Raw genomic sequence first — 13,500 nt, forward strand, 5'->3', positions numbered from 1 at the left:
AAGTACGGTTTCTATTGAGTGCTTACTGCTTTTGCACCATCGTTAAGTTGGGGACCTGTGTATTCTCACAATCTGAGGCCATTCAAGAGCCATCCCACCCAGAGCAGAGATCCTCCCCGTTCATGCCCAAAGAGTACTGTCTAATAAACAAACTCCACGGGAACTGCATGGTCTCATGACACCTGGAACTTACTTGCCACAAGTTAGCCTGCACCAAATCAGGGGAACTGTTTTTCAATAAAGCCCATTAGAGAGCTTAGGAAGATCAGAGACAGGACTCTTTCCACCCTTTTTAATAATAATATTGAATAATCTATCAGATGAAACTTGGGTGCAGAGTTCATCATTTCATAACAAAAATTAATAATCATTCTCTTATATAGAAAATAATTCCTCAACCCTTATTTGTCTCATAATATTCCTGCTTTTCACGCTCCCTTTGCACTCGGTGTATCCTGAGGAATGGCTACAGAGCTGACGACTCCTGGCAGTGATGACAGCATACCTGTTTTGGTTATTAATTCCTTACTGGTAACAGAAGTCACCTTGAATGTAGACAGCCTACTTGACAGAGGGGTCAATGGCTTGTGATAAGTCCTTGTGCTTACATGAAGAGGGAGGCACTTGTTTATACAATGGATTGTTGAACCCTTGCAATTTTTTTTTCTTAATTTATTTTTGGCTGCATTGGGTCTTCCTTGCTGCACGCGGGCTTTCTCTAGTTGCGGCGAGTGGGGGCTCTCTTCGTTGCGGTGCATGGGCTTCTCATTGCAATGGCTTCTCTTGTTGCGGAGCACGGGATCTAGGTGCACGGGCTTCAGTAGTTGCGGCATGTGGGCTCCAGTAGTTGCAGCACGCGGGCTCAGTAGTTGTGGCACACAGGCTTAGTTGCTCCGTGGCGTGTGGGGTCTTCCCGGACCAGGGCTCGAACCCATGTTCCCTGCCTTGGCAGGCGGATTCTTAACCACTGCATCACCAGGGAAGCCTGAACCCTTGCAATTGTGATGAAGATTTCCCCCTTAATCTTCAGCTGTGCCCCAGGGGCAAAACCTCTCGACAGCTCAGCAAGATATAGAGAAACAAAAACTTGTAAGCAAATACTGAAAGTGAACAAAGACCGAAAAGAATGACTGATATAAAATACAAAACCAGCAAAACCGTACATGAGAATAGGCTTACGGAGCCCTACCTTTCCTAAGCAAGAGCTGTCTCATCTGAACAGTGGAGAAGATGAAATAGCACATCACTTTATGGGTTAATTAAGAATGCTCTAGTATAACTTCCTGATATAGAAGCTATGATGCCCTTCTGGCCTTCAGCAGAACCCTGTTTTAGTCAGTGATTCATGAAGGATCCCCCGCTAAGTTGAAGGCAGGCTAAGACAAAAACTGAATAGTGTTTCACACTCACGTCTTGGGCTAAGCACTTTGTCTACCTGAGTAGAAACAATCATGGAAGTAGTGAAGGAAAGCTAGGCACTGTTTCTTATGTAATGAGCTGTGAAGCAGAACTTGATTATATTTGCAACAGTCAAGACATTCCGTCCTGGGTCCACATGAGAAATCAGAAACGTCCCAAGGAACTGAGAGGAGGGTCACGTGCTCACTGGCACTGAGTCTGAACTCCACTCAGCTTTGCTGAATGAACCTAAGGCTAACATGAGCAGTTTCATAAATCTAAATCTTGTCTCCCGTGAGGCTAATAAATCAGGGATGCAGTTAATCCTAAATTGTCCTATCCTTCTTCCAGAACATTTCAGTACTCTTCAAAGGAAGAGGAAAAGTTAGCAGTTCTGCCAGAGATGAATTCAGAATTTAACATGGAAAACATTAACACAGGTGGCAACACACATAAAAGCATTCTACCACTTTCCCAACGTGCTTTGTGAGAAAAATGTCTTCCCTTGCTATCACTTTCTGAAATAAATTAAAAAGTAAGTTTTCTTGAGGTAAAGATCTCATCTTTCCTTAAACTGAGTTCTAGGAAGCAGCACCCATAATAGATACTTAATACACCTAGGACTGCCAAACACATAATAAACGGAAACAAGGAACTCATTTTTGGATTAACTAAAATTATTCTCATGTCTATAAATCAAATGTGTACAGACCTCAAGCCCTGAACTGTAGAACTGTGCCACAATTGGACTAGATCCTAATATAAACAGGTAAAATACAAATATAAAGCTAAAACAATGGGAACCAGGTAATGACATAGCCACACAAGAAAATGTCCAATGTAGCCAATTTACATTATGAGGTAGAAAAATACCCAATAAAGTGGAAAGATGTCCCCAGCATACTGCTAAACAAATGGGTTATCAAAAAAGCATTGAGAATATAGTTAACATTTTTATTAAAAAATGTGTGAGTGTACGTGTGTGTGTGTGGACACACCTATTAGCACATATTCGTATTGAAAAAAAAAACAAAACCATGACTACAAGGTTGTAACAAAATCTCAATGCTTAAAAATGGGTAGTACGGCTTTCCTGGTGGTGCAGTGGTTGAGAGTCCGCCTGTCGATGTGGGGGACACAGGTTCGTGCCCCTGTCCAGGAAGATCTCACATGCCGTGGAGCGGCTGGGTCCATGAGCCACAGCCGCTGAGCCTGCACGTCCGGAGCCTGTGCTCCACAACGGGAGAGGTCACAACAGTGAGAGGCCCGCATACCGCAAAAAAAAAAAAAAAAAAGGGTAGTAGGATTATGAGTAATTTTTATTTTCTTCTTTTGCTTACCTGTATTTTGTACATTTTCTAGAGTTAATATGTATTACTTTGGTATGAGAGAAATTAATTTTACATTTTAAAATAAACTTAAAGAAATATAAATTAAGAATACTGAAGCAGATAGGTAAGGCCTGCTTCTCCTTCCTTGCCCTAATGAAAACACCTTCTCTAGAACTCTCTGTAGAAACCTTCAATGATTCAAAGACATGGCTGGATCCTTGCTTCTATTCTATACAATGAAGGTCTAATAACACTAAGTGAATGAAAGATTCAAAGATAGGAAAAGTCATCCATCGGAACACCTCTCCCTACCTGGGCGTATTGTAAGAGCTTCTCGGTGGCCTCAGGGTCTCTGTTCCAGATGAGGTCCTCACAGAGCTGGAGAAGTTCCTTGTGGATGTCATCATACACAGGAAGGCTTCCAGCATTCACTATCCCCATGTCCATACCAAACTAAGGGCAATAAAAAGAAAAATGAGGATTTCTAGGGATACTCTAAATTGGAGTCAGTGACTCTTTCTGTGAAGAACCAGATAGAAAATACTGTAGGCCATAGCTTCTGTTGCAACCACTCAGCTCTGCTGCTGTAGCATAAAAGCATCCATAGACAGGATACGAGTGAGAGTGTGTGACTTTGTTCTAATAAAACTGTATTCACAGAACTCTGTGACTAAAGCAGAGCAGAGTTAGTTTGTGAGCCGAAGTCTGTAAACCCCTGCACTAAGTAAAAACTGGTGTCAAAAGGTAAACAGGTGTTCCACTATACCTTGATTGCATGGTAAAGGAAAACCCCATGCATTGCTTCTCGAATGGCTTCCATTCCTCGGAATGAAAAGGACAAGTTGGAAAGACCTCCACTTACTTTGGCTCCCGGTAACGTTTCCTGGAAAAAATTTTAAAATGTGAAAAGATTTCCCTACTTTGCCAAAAGCAGCAATCACATCCCTTAAGCTTTATTTATAACAGTGGAAAGTAAAAAAAAAAAAAACCAAACATATGGAGTTCGAAGTAATTCAGAGCTTCTTTTAGCTAGATGTAGACCACAACTTGCATATCAGGACATCACAAAGGCAGTGCTTCATAGTTTTTCCTACTAGACTCTAATCTCCCTAAGGGAAAATAAAAAATTCTGCTTTATCTCCGTATACTTCTACAGGGACCATGATAGGGCCACAATACATGGTGAGTATGCCATAAAATATTTGCTGCAGAGGGACCTCCCTGGCAGTCCAGTGGTTAAGACTCTGCGCTTCCACTGCAGGGGGCATGGGTTCGATCCCTGGTCGGGGAAGTAAGATCCTGCATGCCGCACCACACAGCTAAAAAGAAAAAAACTTTGCTGGATAAATAACAGAAAAAGAAAGAAACAGAGACAGACAACAGAGAGAGAGACAGACAGAGAGAACAAACAGAGAGACAGAGAGTAGTTGGTCATTCACGGAAGGCACAAGCTACTAGAAGGCTTCCATTGCCTAAATGAACAAACTCCCAGGTTCACTATAAACTTGACTAAGTTTAAAAGGGCAAAAGGAAATTGAGGTTCCCACCACACCTTATGACATATCAAGCATTAGTATGCGTGTGGAACAACAGGAACTCTTACTTACTGTTGGTTAAAGTACAAACTTGCTCAAGCATTTTGGGAGAGAGCTGGTCACTGTCTGCTACTGTGACCCAACCCTTCCACTTCTGGATATATTTTATAGGGAAGCTCATGCAAGAGATATATACAAGAACACTCACGGCAGCCTTGCTCATAACATACCCAAATTGGAAACAAACCAAACGTCTAGGGACTTCCCTGATGGAGAAGTGGTTAAGAAGCCACCTGCCAATGCAGAAGGCATGGGTTCAAGCCCTGGTCCGGGAAGATCCCACGTGTCGCGGAGCAACTAAGTCCATGCACCACAATTACTGAGCCTGCACTCTAGAGCCTGTGAGCCACAACTACTGAGCCCATGCACTGCAACTACTGAAGCCTGCGTGCCTAGAGCCCATGCTCCGCAACAAGAGAAGCCACCACAATGAGAAGCCCGCACACTGCAAGGAAGAGTAGCCCCTGCTCTCCGCAACTAGAGAAAAACCCGCAGGCAGCAACGAAGACCCAACGCAGCCAAAAATAAAACATTAAAAAAAAATGTCTATCAACAGCAGAACAGTTAATTATGAAACAGGTATATGATGGAATATTATACATTAATTAAAATGAACAAAGTACAGCTACAACAACACAGGTGAATCGTTAAAATGAGACTGGGTGAGGGAAAAAGGCATTAGAATCTTAAAGCTCAAAAATAGGCAAAACTTGGGCTTCCCTGGTGTCGCTGTGGTTGCAAGTCCACCGGCTGATGCAGGGGACACGGGTTCATGTCCCGGTCCGAGAAGATTCCACATGCCGCGGAGCGGCTGGGCCCCGTGAGCCATGGCCACTGAGCCGGCGCGTCTGGAGCCTGTGCTCCGCAACGAGAGAGGCCACAACAGTGAGAGGCCCGCATACCGCAAAAAAAAAAAAAAAAGGCAAAACTATACTGTTTATACAGTTAATTCTCATTATTTGTGATAGTTATGTTCTATAAAGTCACTGTGAACACTGCAAATTGGGGAAAAAAACCACTGCTCCCATGGGAAATGCAGGGTTAGGTTCATGAACCTCTGGTCCCAAAATTATCATCACTGATCAACATATAACCCTGTTTTATATGTGTTTCCATTTAAAGACATCTTGTTTAGTATATATTGTTGATTGCCTACCACTGAGCTCACAGCCAACAGCACCACAACTCGTGTCTAAACAAAATTCATCTAACACACATATTTTCTCCATAAGGCGCATAACAGCCTTCTTGCACATAGGAACACTAAATAACACTTCAGCACAATGCGTGGGAGCCATTTAAACAGAGAAATCAATCACCAAGAAAAAGCTCAAGAATGTGAAAAACATGGCACTCAACAGACCATGAAAAGGGCACTTGTTTACGGAATGAGGGCTGAACCAAGAGGTTCAACCCTGTTGACTCATCTGGAACACGTGGGTCAGGCACTCAGCTCTCTCACCACTCTGCACATGCATATGCCTGTGAATGATGCAGAAGCACCATCAGCATTGATTTGGGGGTCACAAATAAATTTTAGTGAGTAGGTGAATTTGCAGATACAAAATCCATGGATAATTCAGATTGACTGTGTATACAGAAGTGTTAAAATTTTAAAGAAAAGCAACAAAGTAGAATCATAAAACTCAGCCTGTTGAAACATGCATACAATTCAGAATGAGGGTGTAATGAGAAAGGGAGAGCCATGGGGGCACTACCCATGTTCCATTTCAGGACGCAAGTGAAAGTGTAAGCTATTATATGATTCATAATCAATTATTTATCATACTCTTATTTTTTCTATATTTCCCAGTATGTGTGTTTTACTTCACAGTACAAAATAACATATAAAAGAAAAACAATAAAGGCCCCTAAATTTCAGAAAACCAATTTACTACCTGAGAATAAGAATGTCAATATTCCTTGCCAATACATATATATGTTAGCTCAAACTATTCACTGGAGCCATGTGATAAATCTAAGCAATGTCTTGGGTAGAAAGGAGAAAAATACTCATACTCACTTTAATGACTTTTGTTGCATTGATAAAATTAACAGCATACAAGTTGTGTTCTTCCATCCCAGTACCAATGGTGAGGATATTAGGGTCAAAGATGATGTCATTTGGATTGAAGCCCAGTTTTTTCAAAAGGAGATGGTAGGCCCGGGTGCACACTCTGATTTTGGTGTCTGTTTCTGTTGCCTGGGGAAAGGAGTAAAAGATGTAATTTGAAATAGAAAAATGAGGTGTTATCTATGAAAACAGAAGGACAATTCACTTGTTGAAAGCACTTAAGTATCAGTGCTTGGATTTCATAGAAATCCAAATGCCAAGCAGCCTCTAAATGTTTATCAAATTATCTCCAAGGAGGAATTGGTATAAAGTCCCTTTGTGTTTTCGTCAACACAACAGCTACACTACTTCTATAAAGATCAAATCTTACATACACGTATGGTATATTAATAAACAGGCTTCTTAAAAATACACACATATGGGGGGCTTCCCTGGTGGCGCAGTGGTTGAGGGTCCGCCTGCTGATGCAGAGGACACGGGTTCATGCCCCAGTCCAGGAAGATCCCACATGCCGCAGAGCGGCTGGGCCTGTGAGCCATAGCCACTGAGCCTGCGCGTCCGGAGCCTGTGCTCCACAACGGGTGAGGCCACAACAGTGAGAGGCCCGCGTACCGCAAAAAAAAAAAAAAAAAAAAAAAAAAACACACATATGATAAAAATTCAAATACTACTAAAGAATAAATTTAAAAATACGTGCCCTTTCTCTCTGGACCTGCCTGCAGTGTGCTAACCCATCACCCAGGCTTTCTTGGACCTTCCTGCAATAACAGTCTACACAGATTCAAAGATGTGTATTTATTCCCCACCTCCAACCCCACCCACCATAACATTAGCTAACTAACTTGTGCCTTAAGTCATAAATATAAATTAATATTACTTTTCAAAACAGTGACCCTAGAAAGCCAAGCACTGACTCCAGCAAATCCCAGTCCTCCTGTTGCTTCCCAATAGCCTCAGGATCAGGTCCCACGCCTCCAATTCTGTTTCCTATCATTGCCCCCTCATCTACTCCAGTCTCCCCACACTGCTCCCTTGATGTTCCTGAAACCCACCAAGCTTGTCCTCCCTCAGAACCTTTCTATTCATTGCTGCCACTGCCCGGAACACACTGTGACATGGCTTTGTGCTTTGCATCACTCAGGTCTCCACCCAAATGTCCCCTTTTCAGAGAAGCCTTCCTTAATCACCATGTCTAAACCAGCCTGCTGCCACCCCTCTTGCATCCTCCACTCTTTTTCATGGTATCTCTCCTTCTAGAAAATGTATTTATTTGGCAACTTGTTTATTATTTTTTGTTGAGCCTAGGGCAGTGCCTGCCAGAGGATGTGCTCAATATTACTGTTGAATGAATGAATGAATGAATGAGGCTTTGACTCAGGGTATTTATTTATTTATTTATTTATGGCTGTGTTGGGTCTTCATTACTGTGCACGGGCTTTCTCTAGTTGTGGCGAGCAGGGGCTACTCTTCCTTGTGGTGTGCGGTCTTCTCATTGTGGTGGCTTCTCTTGTTGCAGAGTATGGGCTCTAGGTGTGCGGGCTTCAGCAGTTGTGGCATGCAGGCTTCAGTAGTTGTGGCATGCGGGCTCAGTAGTTGTGGCTCGCGGGCTTAGTACTTGTGGCTCGTGGGCTCTAGAGCACAGGATCAGTAGTTGTGGCACACAGACTTAGTTGCTCCGCAGCATGTGGGATCTTCCCGGACCAGGGATCGAACCCGTGTCCCCTGCATCGGCAGGTGGATTCTTACCCACTGCGCCCCCAGGGAAGCCCTGACTCAAGGCATTTCTGAACGTGGTCATGGAAACTGTCTTCAGGTCAAATTTACAACCTCAACGCGAGGCTTATTCAACAAATTTCATGCTGAATGATTTGTTTGTAGAAAAAAAAACAAATCTGCTCTGAAGAAAAAATGAATACCTGCTATCACTACAGTGGTTCCAAAAAAATAAGTCACATACAGTTCTGAATAAAAGTACAAAATGTTCTTGAAAAGTGTCCAACACCACTGAATTAAGTGTTGAGTCTTCCAGGCTGACTACTTGGAGGGGGGTTACCCTTGACCAGATGTGAACATGAAGTATGGTAAATAAGCTGCTGATCACACACATCCTGACCTCTAGAGGGAGCTCTCAGGCGACCGCAGGGATGAGGGGTGCAGACACTGCTGTAGTTCAAGGACATTCAGTGAGGCCCCAGCCTCCAGAGAAAGGCGTGGCGGGGGAATTATAAAAAGAACTCACTCGGATCTAGGCTTCTGACTGCTCGCCTACTTTGGTGTTCTTTTTCAACCGTTCTCCGTGATGTCTAATCTATCCCTGCTTCCTGCAGCTGCTGGGGTTAGAGTTTACCTCCTGCTGGGGATGTGCTCCCACGACTTAGCAGACCAAGGGGCCCAGGGAAAGGACCACAAGGAGTGGGCTCTGCAGCCCCACTGCTCCAGGCTTCAGGGAAAGTGGCAGGCTCTCATCTTCCTTAACTGAATGTCTTCAACAAACTTCTTACGTCTTCCTTCAGTTAGTGATAAAGTTAAGGTTAAGATCAAGATGTGGGCCCAGAAGAAAGTGGTCAAGAGCAGGGCACCCAGGGTCACCTTTAGTCTTGGACTTTATTTCCCCCTTCACAGAGAGAGCCAAACAGAGTTCTAGGTTCTAGGTTCATGGCCCAGCTAAGCTTCACTAAGAGAAAAGGCACAGGGGTTTGGGGCTACCAGTGCTGTCAGTATTTCTTCATCACCTAGTTTGGTTGGTAGGTCCTGGTCCTTTCTTTCTGAGCCATGAATGACATCTCACAGGACAGGAATTCATTTCTAGGTCAGAACTGAATCATCAACTATCAGCTCTGCAAGGATGAGGCCCCTGTCAAATTGTTCTCCCAGCACCCAGTACACTACCCGCCACATTAACAGACAAGCAGCTACTGTCTGTTGAATAAACAAGCAAATCTCAGAATGCACAGAGTTTCAACGGACAGGTCTTTGCCAGGAGCATATCATGTTAGATTCTCCAAGGTTCTCTTTGTCCTGTTCCTCAGCCAGGGCTGTGAGATAAACATACTAATAAGCTTCAAGGCTTGAGGATTTCAAAGATGCAGAAGCTCTCAACTCTGATGGCACGTTTTAATAACCCAGAGGGATTTTCATTTTCTAATACTAATACCTGAACCTCACTCAAGACCACTTCAATCAGAATCCTGAGATGAGACCTAAGCAACAGTATTTTTAAAGAGCCCCTTAGCGATACTAACACACAGCCCAGGTGAGAACCACTAAAGAGTGAGATGCACCTTCTCAGGCTGAGGTAGAAGAAACCTCAGTGACAATACTGAAAATCTAAGGGCCAAGATGGATTAATAAGTATCTTTTATGATTTTATAATTTATCAGGTTTATTCTTAAGCCGTAGTAAAGCTAGAAAGCCATCAGTAGGTAGGAGGCATCAGTTAAGAAATCCACTGCTCAGGTTTTGCTAGATTATCAGACACTTAGGGAAAAATGAGATAAGCATAAAACAATTTTTGATTTAGTTATCGAGGCTGATACTATGAGAAAGAAAGAAAAAGGATCAAAGACACCTAGGTTCTGTGAAAATGCACCCTGACAAGGAACAGAGAAGGAACGGGACCAACTTCAGAGGCAAGTTAAACGTTTCAAACTTGACTGAACCAGCTTAAAGTGGGCCACGGAACACGGCAGAGTTCAAAACGGAAGTGACGGAAAGGGATGTGTGTGCCACCATCAGAAAGGCACCGACAAGTCAGAAAGAAAAAAGCTGAAGAAGGGAAGTTTCCAAGGGAAAATACAGGACAAGAGACCCGTTGGCTTAAAATCACTCAGGGCAAAGGATTGGTTCAGAAATCCTTGGAGTGACTTCTCTACTGGGGTAAATGTGTGGGCGTAAGTAGCTGAAGGTTAGGACACCCAGAGGCCAGCAGAAGCCACAGGCCTGCAGGCAGAAGTGAGGCATGGGATGAAGGACAGGGCAGAGCACTGAGCTGGGGTCGCAGGAGATGCAAGGTCACCTTGGAATGCCTCCTGGCTCACCCTTCTCCTGAAAGAACGGAGGCTGTGCCCCTGGCAGAACTCACACTTAAGGCAGAATGTGGATGCCAGGAACTCAGGATTATAGAGGAAATGGATAGGATTTCAGACGTGGAATCGACACCGAGAGGCGATCTGGTGAGGAAAAAGCGGTGTCAGTTGCAATCTAGAAACTGCAGGTGCCACCACACTGAAAACTTCTGAACTCTTTAAAGAAGTCAAGTTGTTTTAAAAGTCACCTTCTAGGAGAGGATGCAAATTCTGTGCAGCGTGAAAGGGAGGAAAGAGAAGGAAATTCTTAATATGTTTATCGATCCCTGGATAGAGTGGAGGATTGGTCGGCTTTAGTACATTCAAAGGGAGAGCTAGGAAGGGGATACAGTAGAAGGAGACAGCTCATAGGAAGGGCAAAGAAAAAGACTGACCTACTATCCAGAGATGTATTTAAAACCAATACCCAAAAATATTTAGATAAGACCCATAACCTATCTAGTTTTGCCTTCCTTTTAACAATCGAGCTTTAAATATGAACTCTTTCCCTGCCCCTCAGATCTTTCTGGAATCCCACCATGCTAGATTTTCCCTGCTTCATCAGGTCTTTCTTCCACTTTCACCAAAACCTCCGAAAGGCACTGAATCTTGCAAGGAGCTGGGCCTTCTGCTAACCCTCATTTATCCTCAGTGCCCAGAGCCCAAGGCTTGGCACAGAGGAGTAAAATACGAAAACCATATTTGTCCTTTCCCCATCAGCCAGACAACATCAGAGAGAAAAATGGGTAGCAGAAAAGAAGCTGCCCTGGGTTAAGAATTGGGTTACTCAACCTTGATACTGTTGACAATCTGGACCAGAGCATTCTTTGCTGCGGGGGCCGCCCTACGCATTGGAGGGCTTTGCCCGCTCCCACTAGATGAGAGAGCACGTCCCCTCCCAACAACCCAGTCATGACAACAAAAAATCTGTCTAGACATCGCCAAATGTCCCCTGGGGTTGCAAAATCACCCCCCCACTTGAGAACTACTGGTTTAGAGGAACCACAGGGGATACAGCAGGTGAGGAGACCAGAAACCAGACTCATCTGCAAGGTCATTATCATGAGTCAACAGGTGCTCGTGGCTTTTCTCTAGAACCTGCAGAGACAGGCTGTTTTCTGGAAAATCCTACTCTGCAAAGCCAAATACTAAGGCCTGGATGAAGCAACGCTACGTTCCAGCAGGGGCAAATGAACCCACTCAAATCTTCTCTCTCACAGCGAGGGGTGCCAGGCACATGCCAGGGAGCTGGGACCCTCAGCATAGGAGGTATGCCTACTGTATGCTGTGCTGTTATTCCTGTAGGACAACTGAACACCTCAGGCACAGAGGTCCTGAGACCAGGCGTGGCTCAGAGGCCTATGTTCCTCATATCCCTACCACAAACTCCTACCTCTGAAGGCAATCTGGACAAGTCTCCTTCTTACAAACAGAGAATTTAAAATATAACTACCTTATAAGGAAAGGTCCAAGGAGATAAATACTCAATCATGGCATCTTAACCAGAGAGGGGTGACCTCTCTATAGCCACTAAAAAGGAGGCCCCTGAAATGCAGAAATATATGTCAGATTTTAATAAAGCTGGGAGAGCATCAGAGCAGAAACTCTGAGAATCAACTCCTAGGCTTGGGTCAACTACCTTCACCAAGGAAAAAAATAAAGGGCAAACAACTATTGATTTTGGTTTCCTACAACTATGTGTTTATCATACTATGGTGCATAACTTACTGGAAAATATAAAATATTCAACTCGAAAACAGTGTCAATTTATCTAAAATTTAAAAAGAAGTTGTTATGAAATAAAAATCTAAAAAATTACTACCAAAGGAAAAATATTTAAGAAAGGAAAAATAAGTCAAAATCACAACAACAAAACAACACAAATACCAAGGAATGTTCTTGAGGCTTCCTATTTAAGAAAAACTATAAAACTTGATTGAGGGGCTTCCCTGGTGGCGCAGTGGTTGAGAGTCCGCCTGCCGATGCAGGGGACACGGGTTCGTGCCCCGGTCCGGGAAGATCCCCCATGCCATGGAGCGGTTAGGCCCGTGAGCCACAGCTGATGAGCCTGCACATCCAGAGCCTGTGCTCCACAATGGGAGAGGCCACAACAGTGAGAGGCCCACGTACCACAAAAAAACCAAAAACAAAAAACTTTATTGAATAGTAACCAGAAAGAGATATCATGTTCCTGAATGTCTCCCAGATACCAATTCCTCATTATTTTCTAGGTTAGGATTTATTACATTTTAATCAATATCCTAATGGGAGTTTTATTTCTCCATAAATTAGAATATTATGTTCAAATCATTTTAACATAGGAAAATGTGCTGAATATAATGGATCTTTTATAGGATGATATTATTCTTTTACATAGTTTACACACATGCAAACAAAAATAATATAGTCTACTCTACTATGTGATAACTGTATTTCTAAGAAAACTTACATTATCAAAAATTGTCATAAAAGTAATCACTTCAATTAGAAAAGGAGAATTAAATCTAGAGGTGAGTAGTAATAACTTTTCCCACAGAAATTTCAATAATGAAAGTGTTCTTTGTATTTTATATATTATTACATATATTATATATATATTTTGTTGTTGTCGTTATTTAGAGTTAAAAGTAACAGCTGATCAAAACTACTAACATCAACAAAAAACACAGAAGTGCTTCCTTATTTGCCTTATAATCCAGAAGTCTCAGGGCCAGTCCTCCCTGTCATGTCTGGCCTTGACCTTGCAGTTTTCATTGCACTATGGATCACAAACATAAAGCAAAGACAGTCGCCATGTACTGGAACATAAGCACGTTGTATGTTCTTCTGCTTTGTTTAGTTGCAACAGTGGTCTTCCATTTAAGAGAGCTGTTTTCTCCTTATAACCAGTGGTGTCATCCAAGCAAAGCAAACCTTGGATCTTACCTGATTGTTACACTCAAAGTTGTTACGAACTCAATTAATAGAAGAAATGCCTTTGCATCAAAATATCTGTATCACTGATTTCTGAACTATTCAAGTATATGAGTTTTTTACTT

At 43.0% G+C, this 13,500-nt stretch overlaps 1 protein-coding gene across 6 annotated transcripts in view; it reads right to left on the bottom strand.

Moving 5' to 3' along the window:
- Positions 1–13,500, bottom strand: part of MTR (5-methyltetrahydrofolate-homocysteine methyltransferase) — a gene marked incomplete at its 3' end in the record, with an annotated part of 129,412 nt that overhangs the window by 60,243 nt on the left and 55,669 nt on the right. For all 6 annotated transcript variants that reach the window (XM_082634966.1, XM_082634965.1, XM_082634967.1 and 3 more), the window contains exons 16-18: positions 6,348–6,527; positions 3,496–3,612; positions 3,042–3,182 (exon numbers count right to left, since the gene is read on the bottom strand). In XM_082634966.1, the coding sequence (XP_082491092.1) occupies positions 3,042–3,182; positions 3,496–3,612; positions 6,348–6,527 (438 nt within the window). The remainder of the gene's footprint in view (positions 1–3,041; positions 3,183–3,495; positions 3,613–6,347; positions 6,528–13,500) is intronic.

The sequence above is a fragment of the Mesoplodon mirus genome (assembly GCF_964341445.2).
Source record: "Mesoplodon mirus genome assembly, chromosome: 2".
Taxonomy (NCBI): domain Eukaryota; kingdom Metazoa; phylum Chordata; class Mammalia; order Artiodactyla; family Ziphiidae; genus Mesoplodon; species Mesoplodon mirus.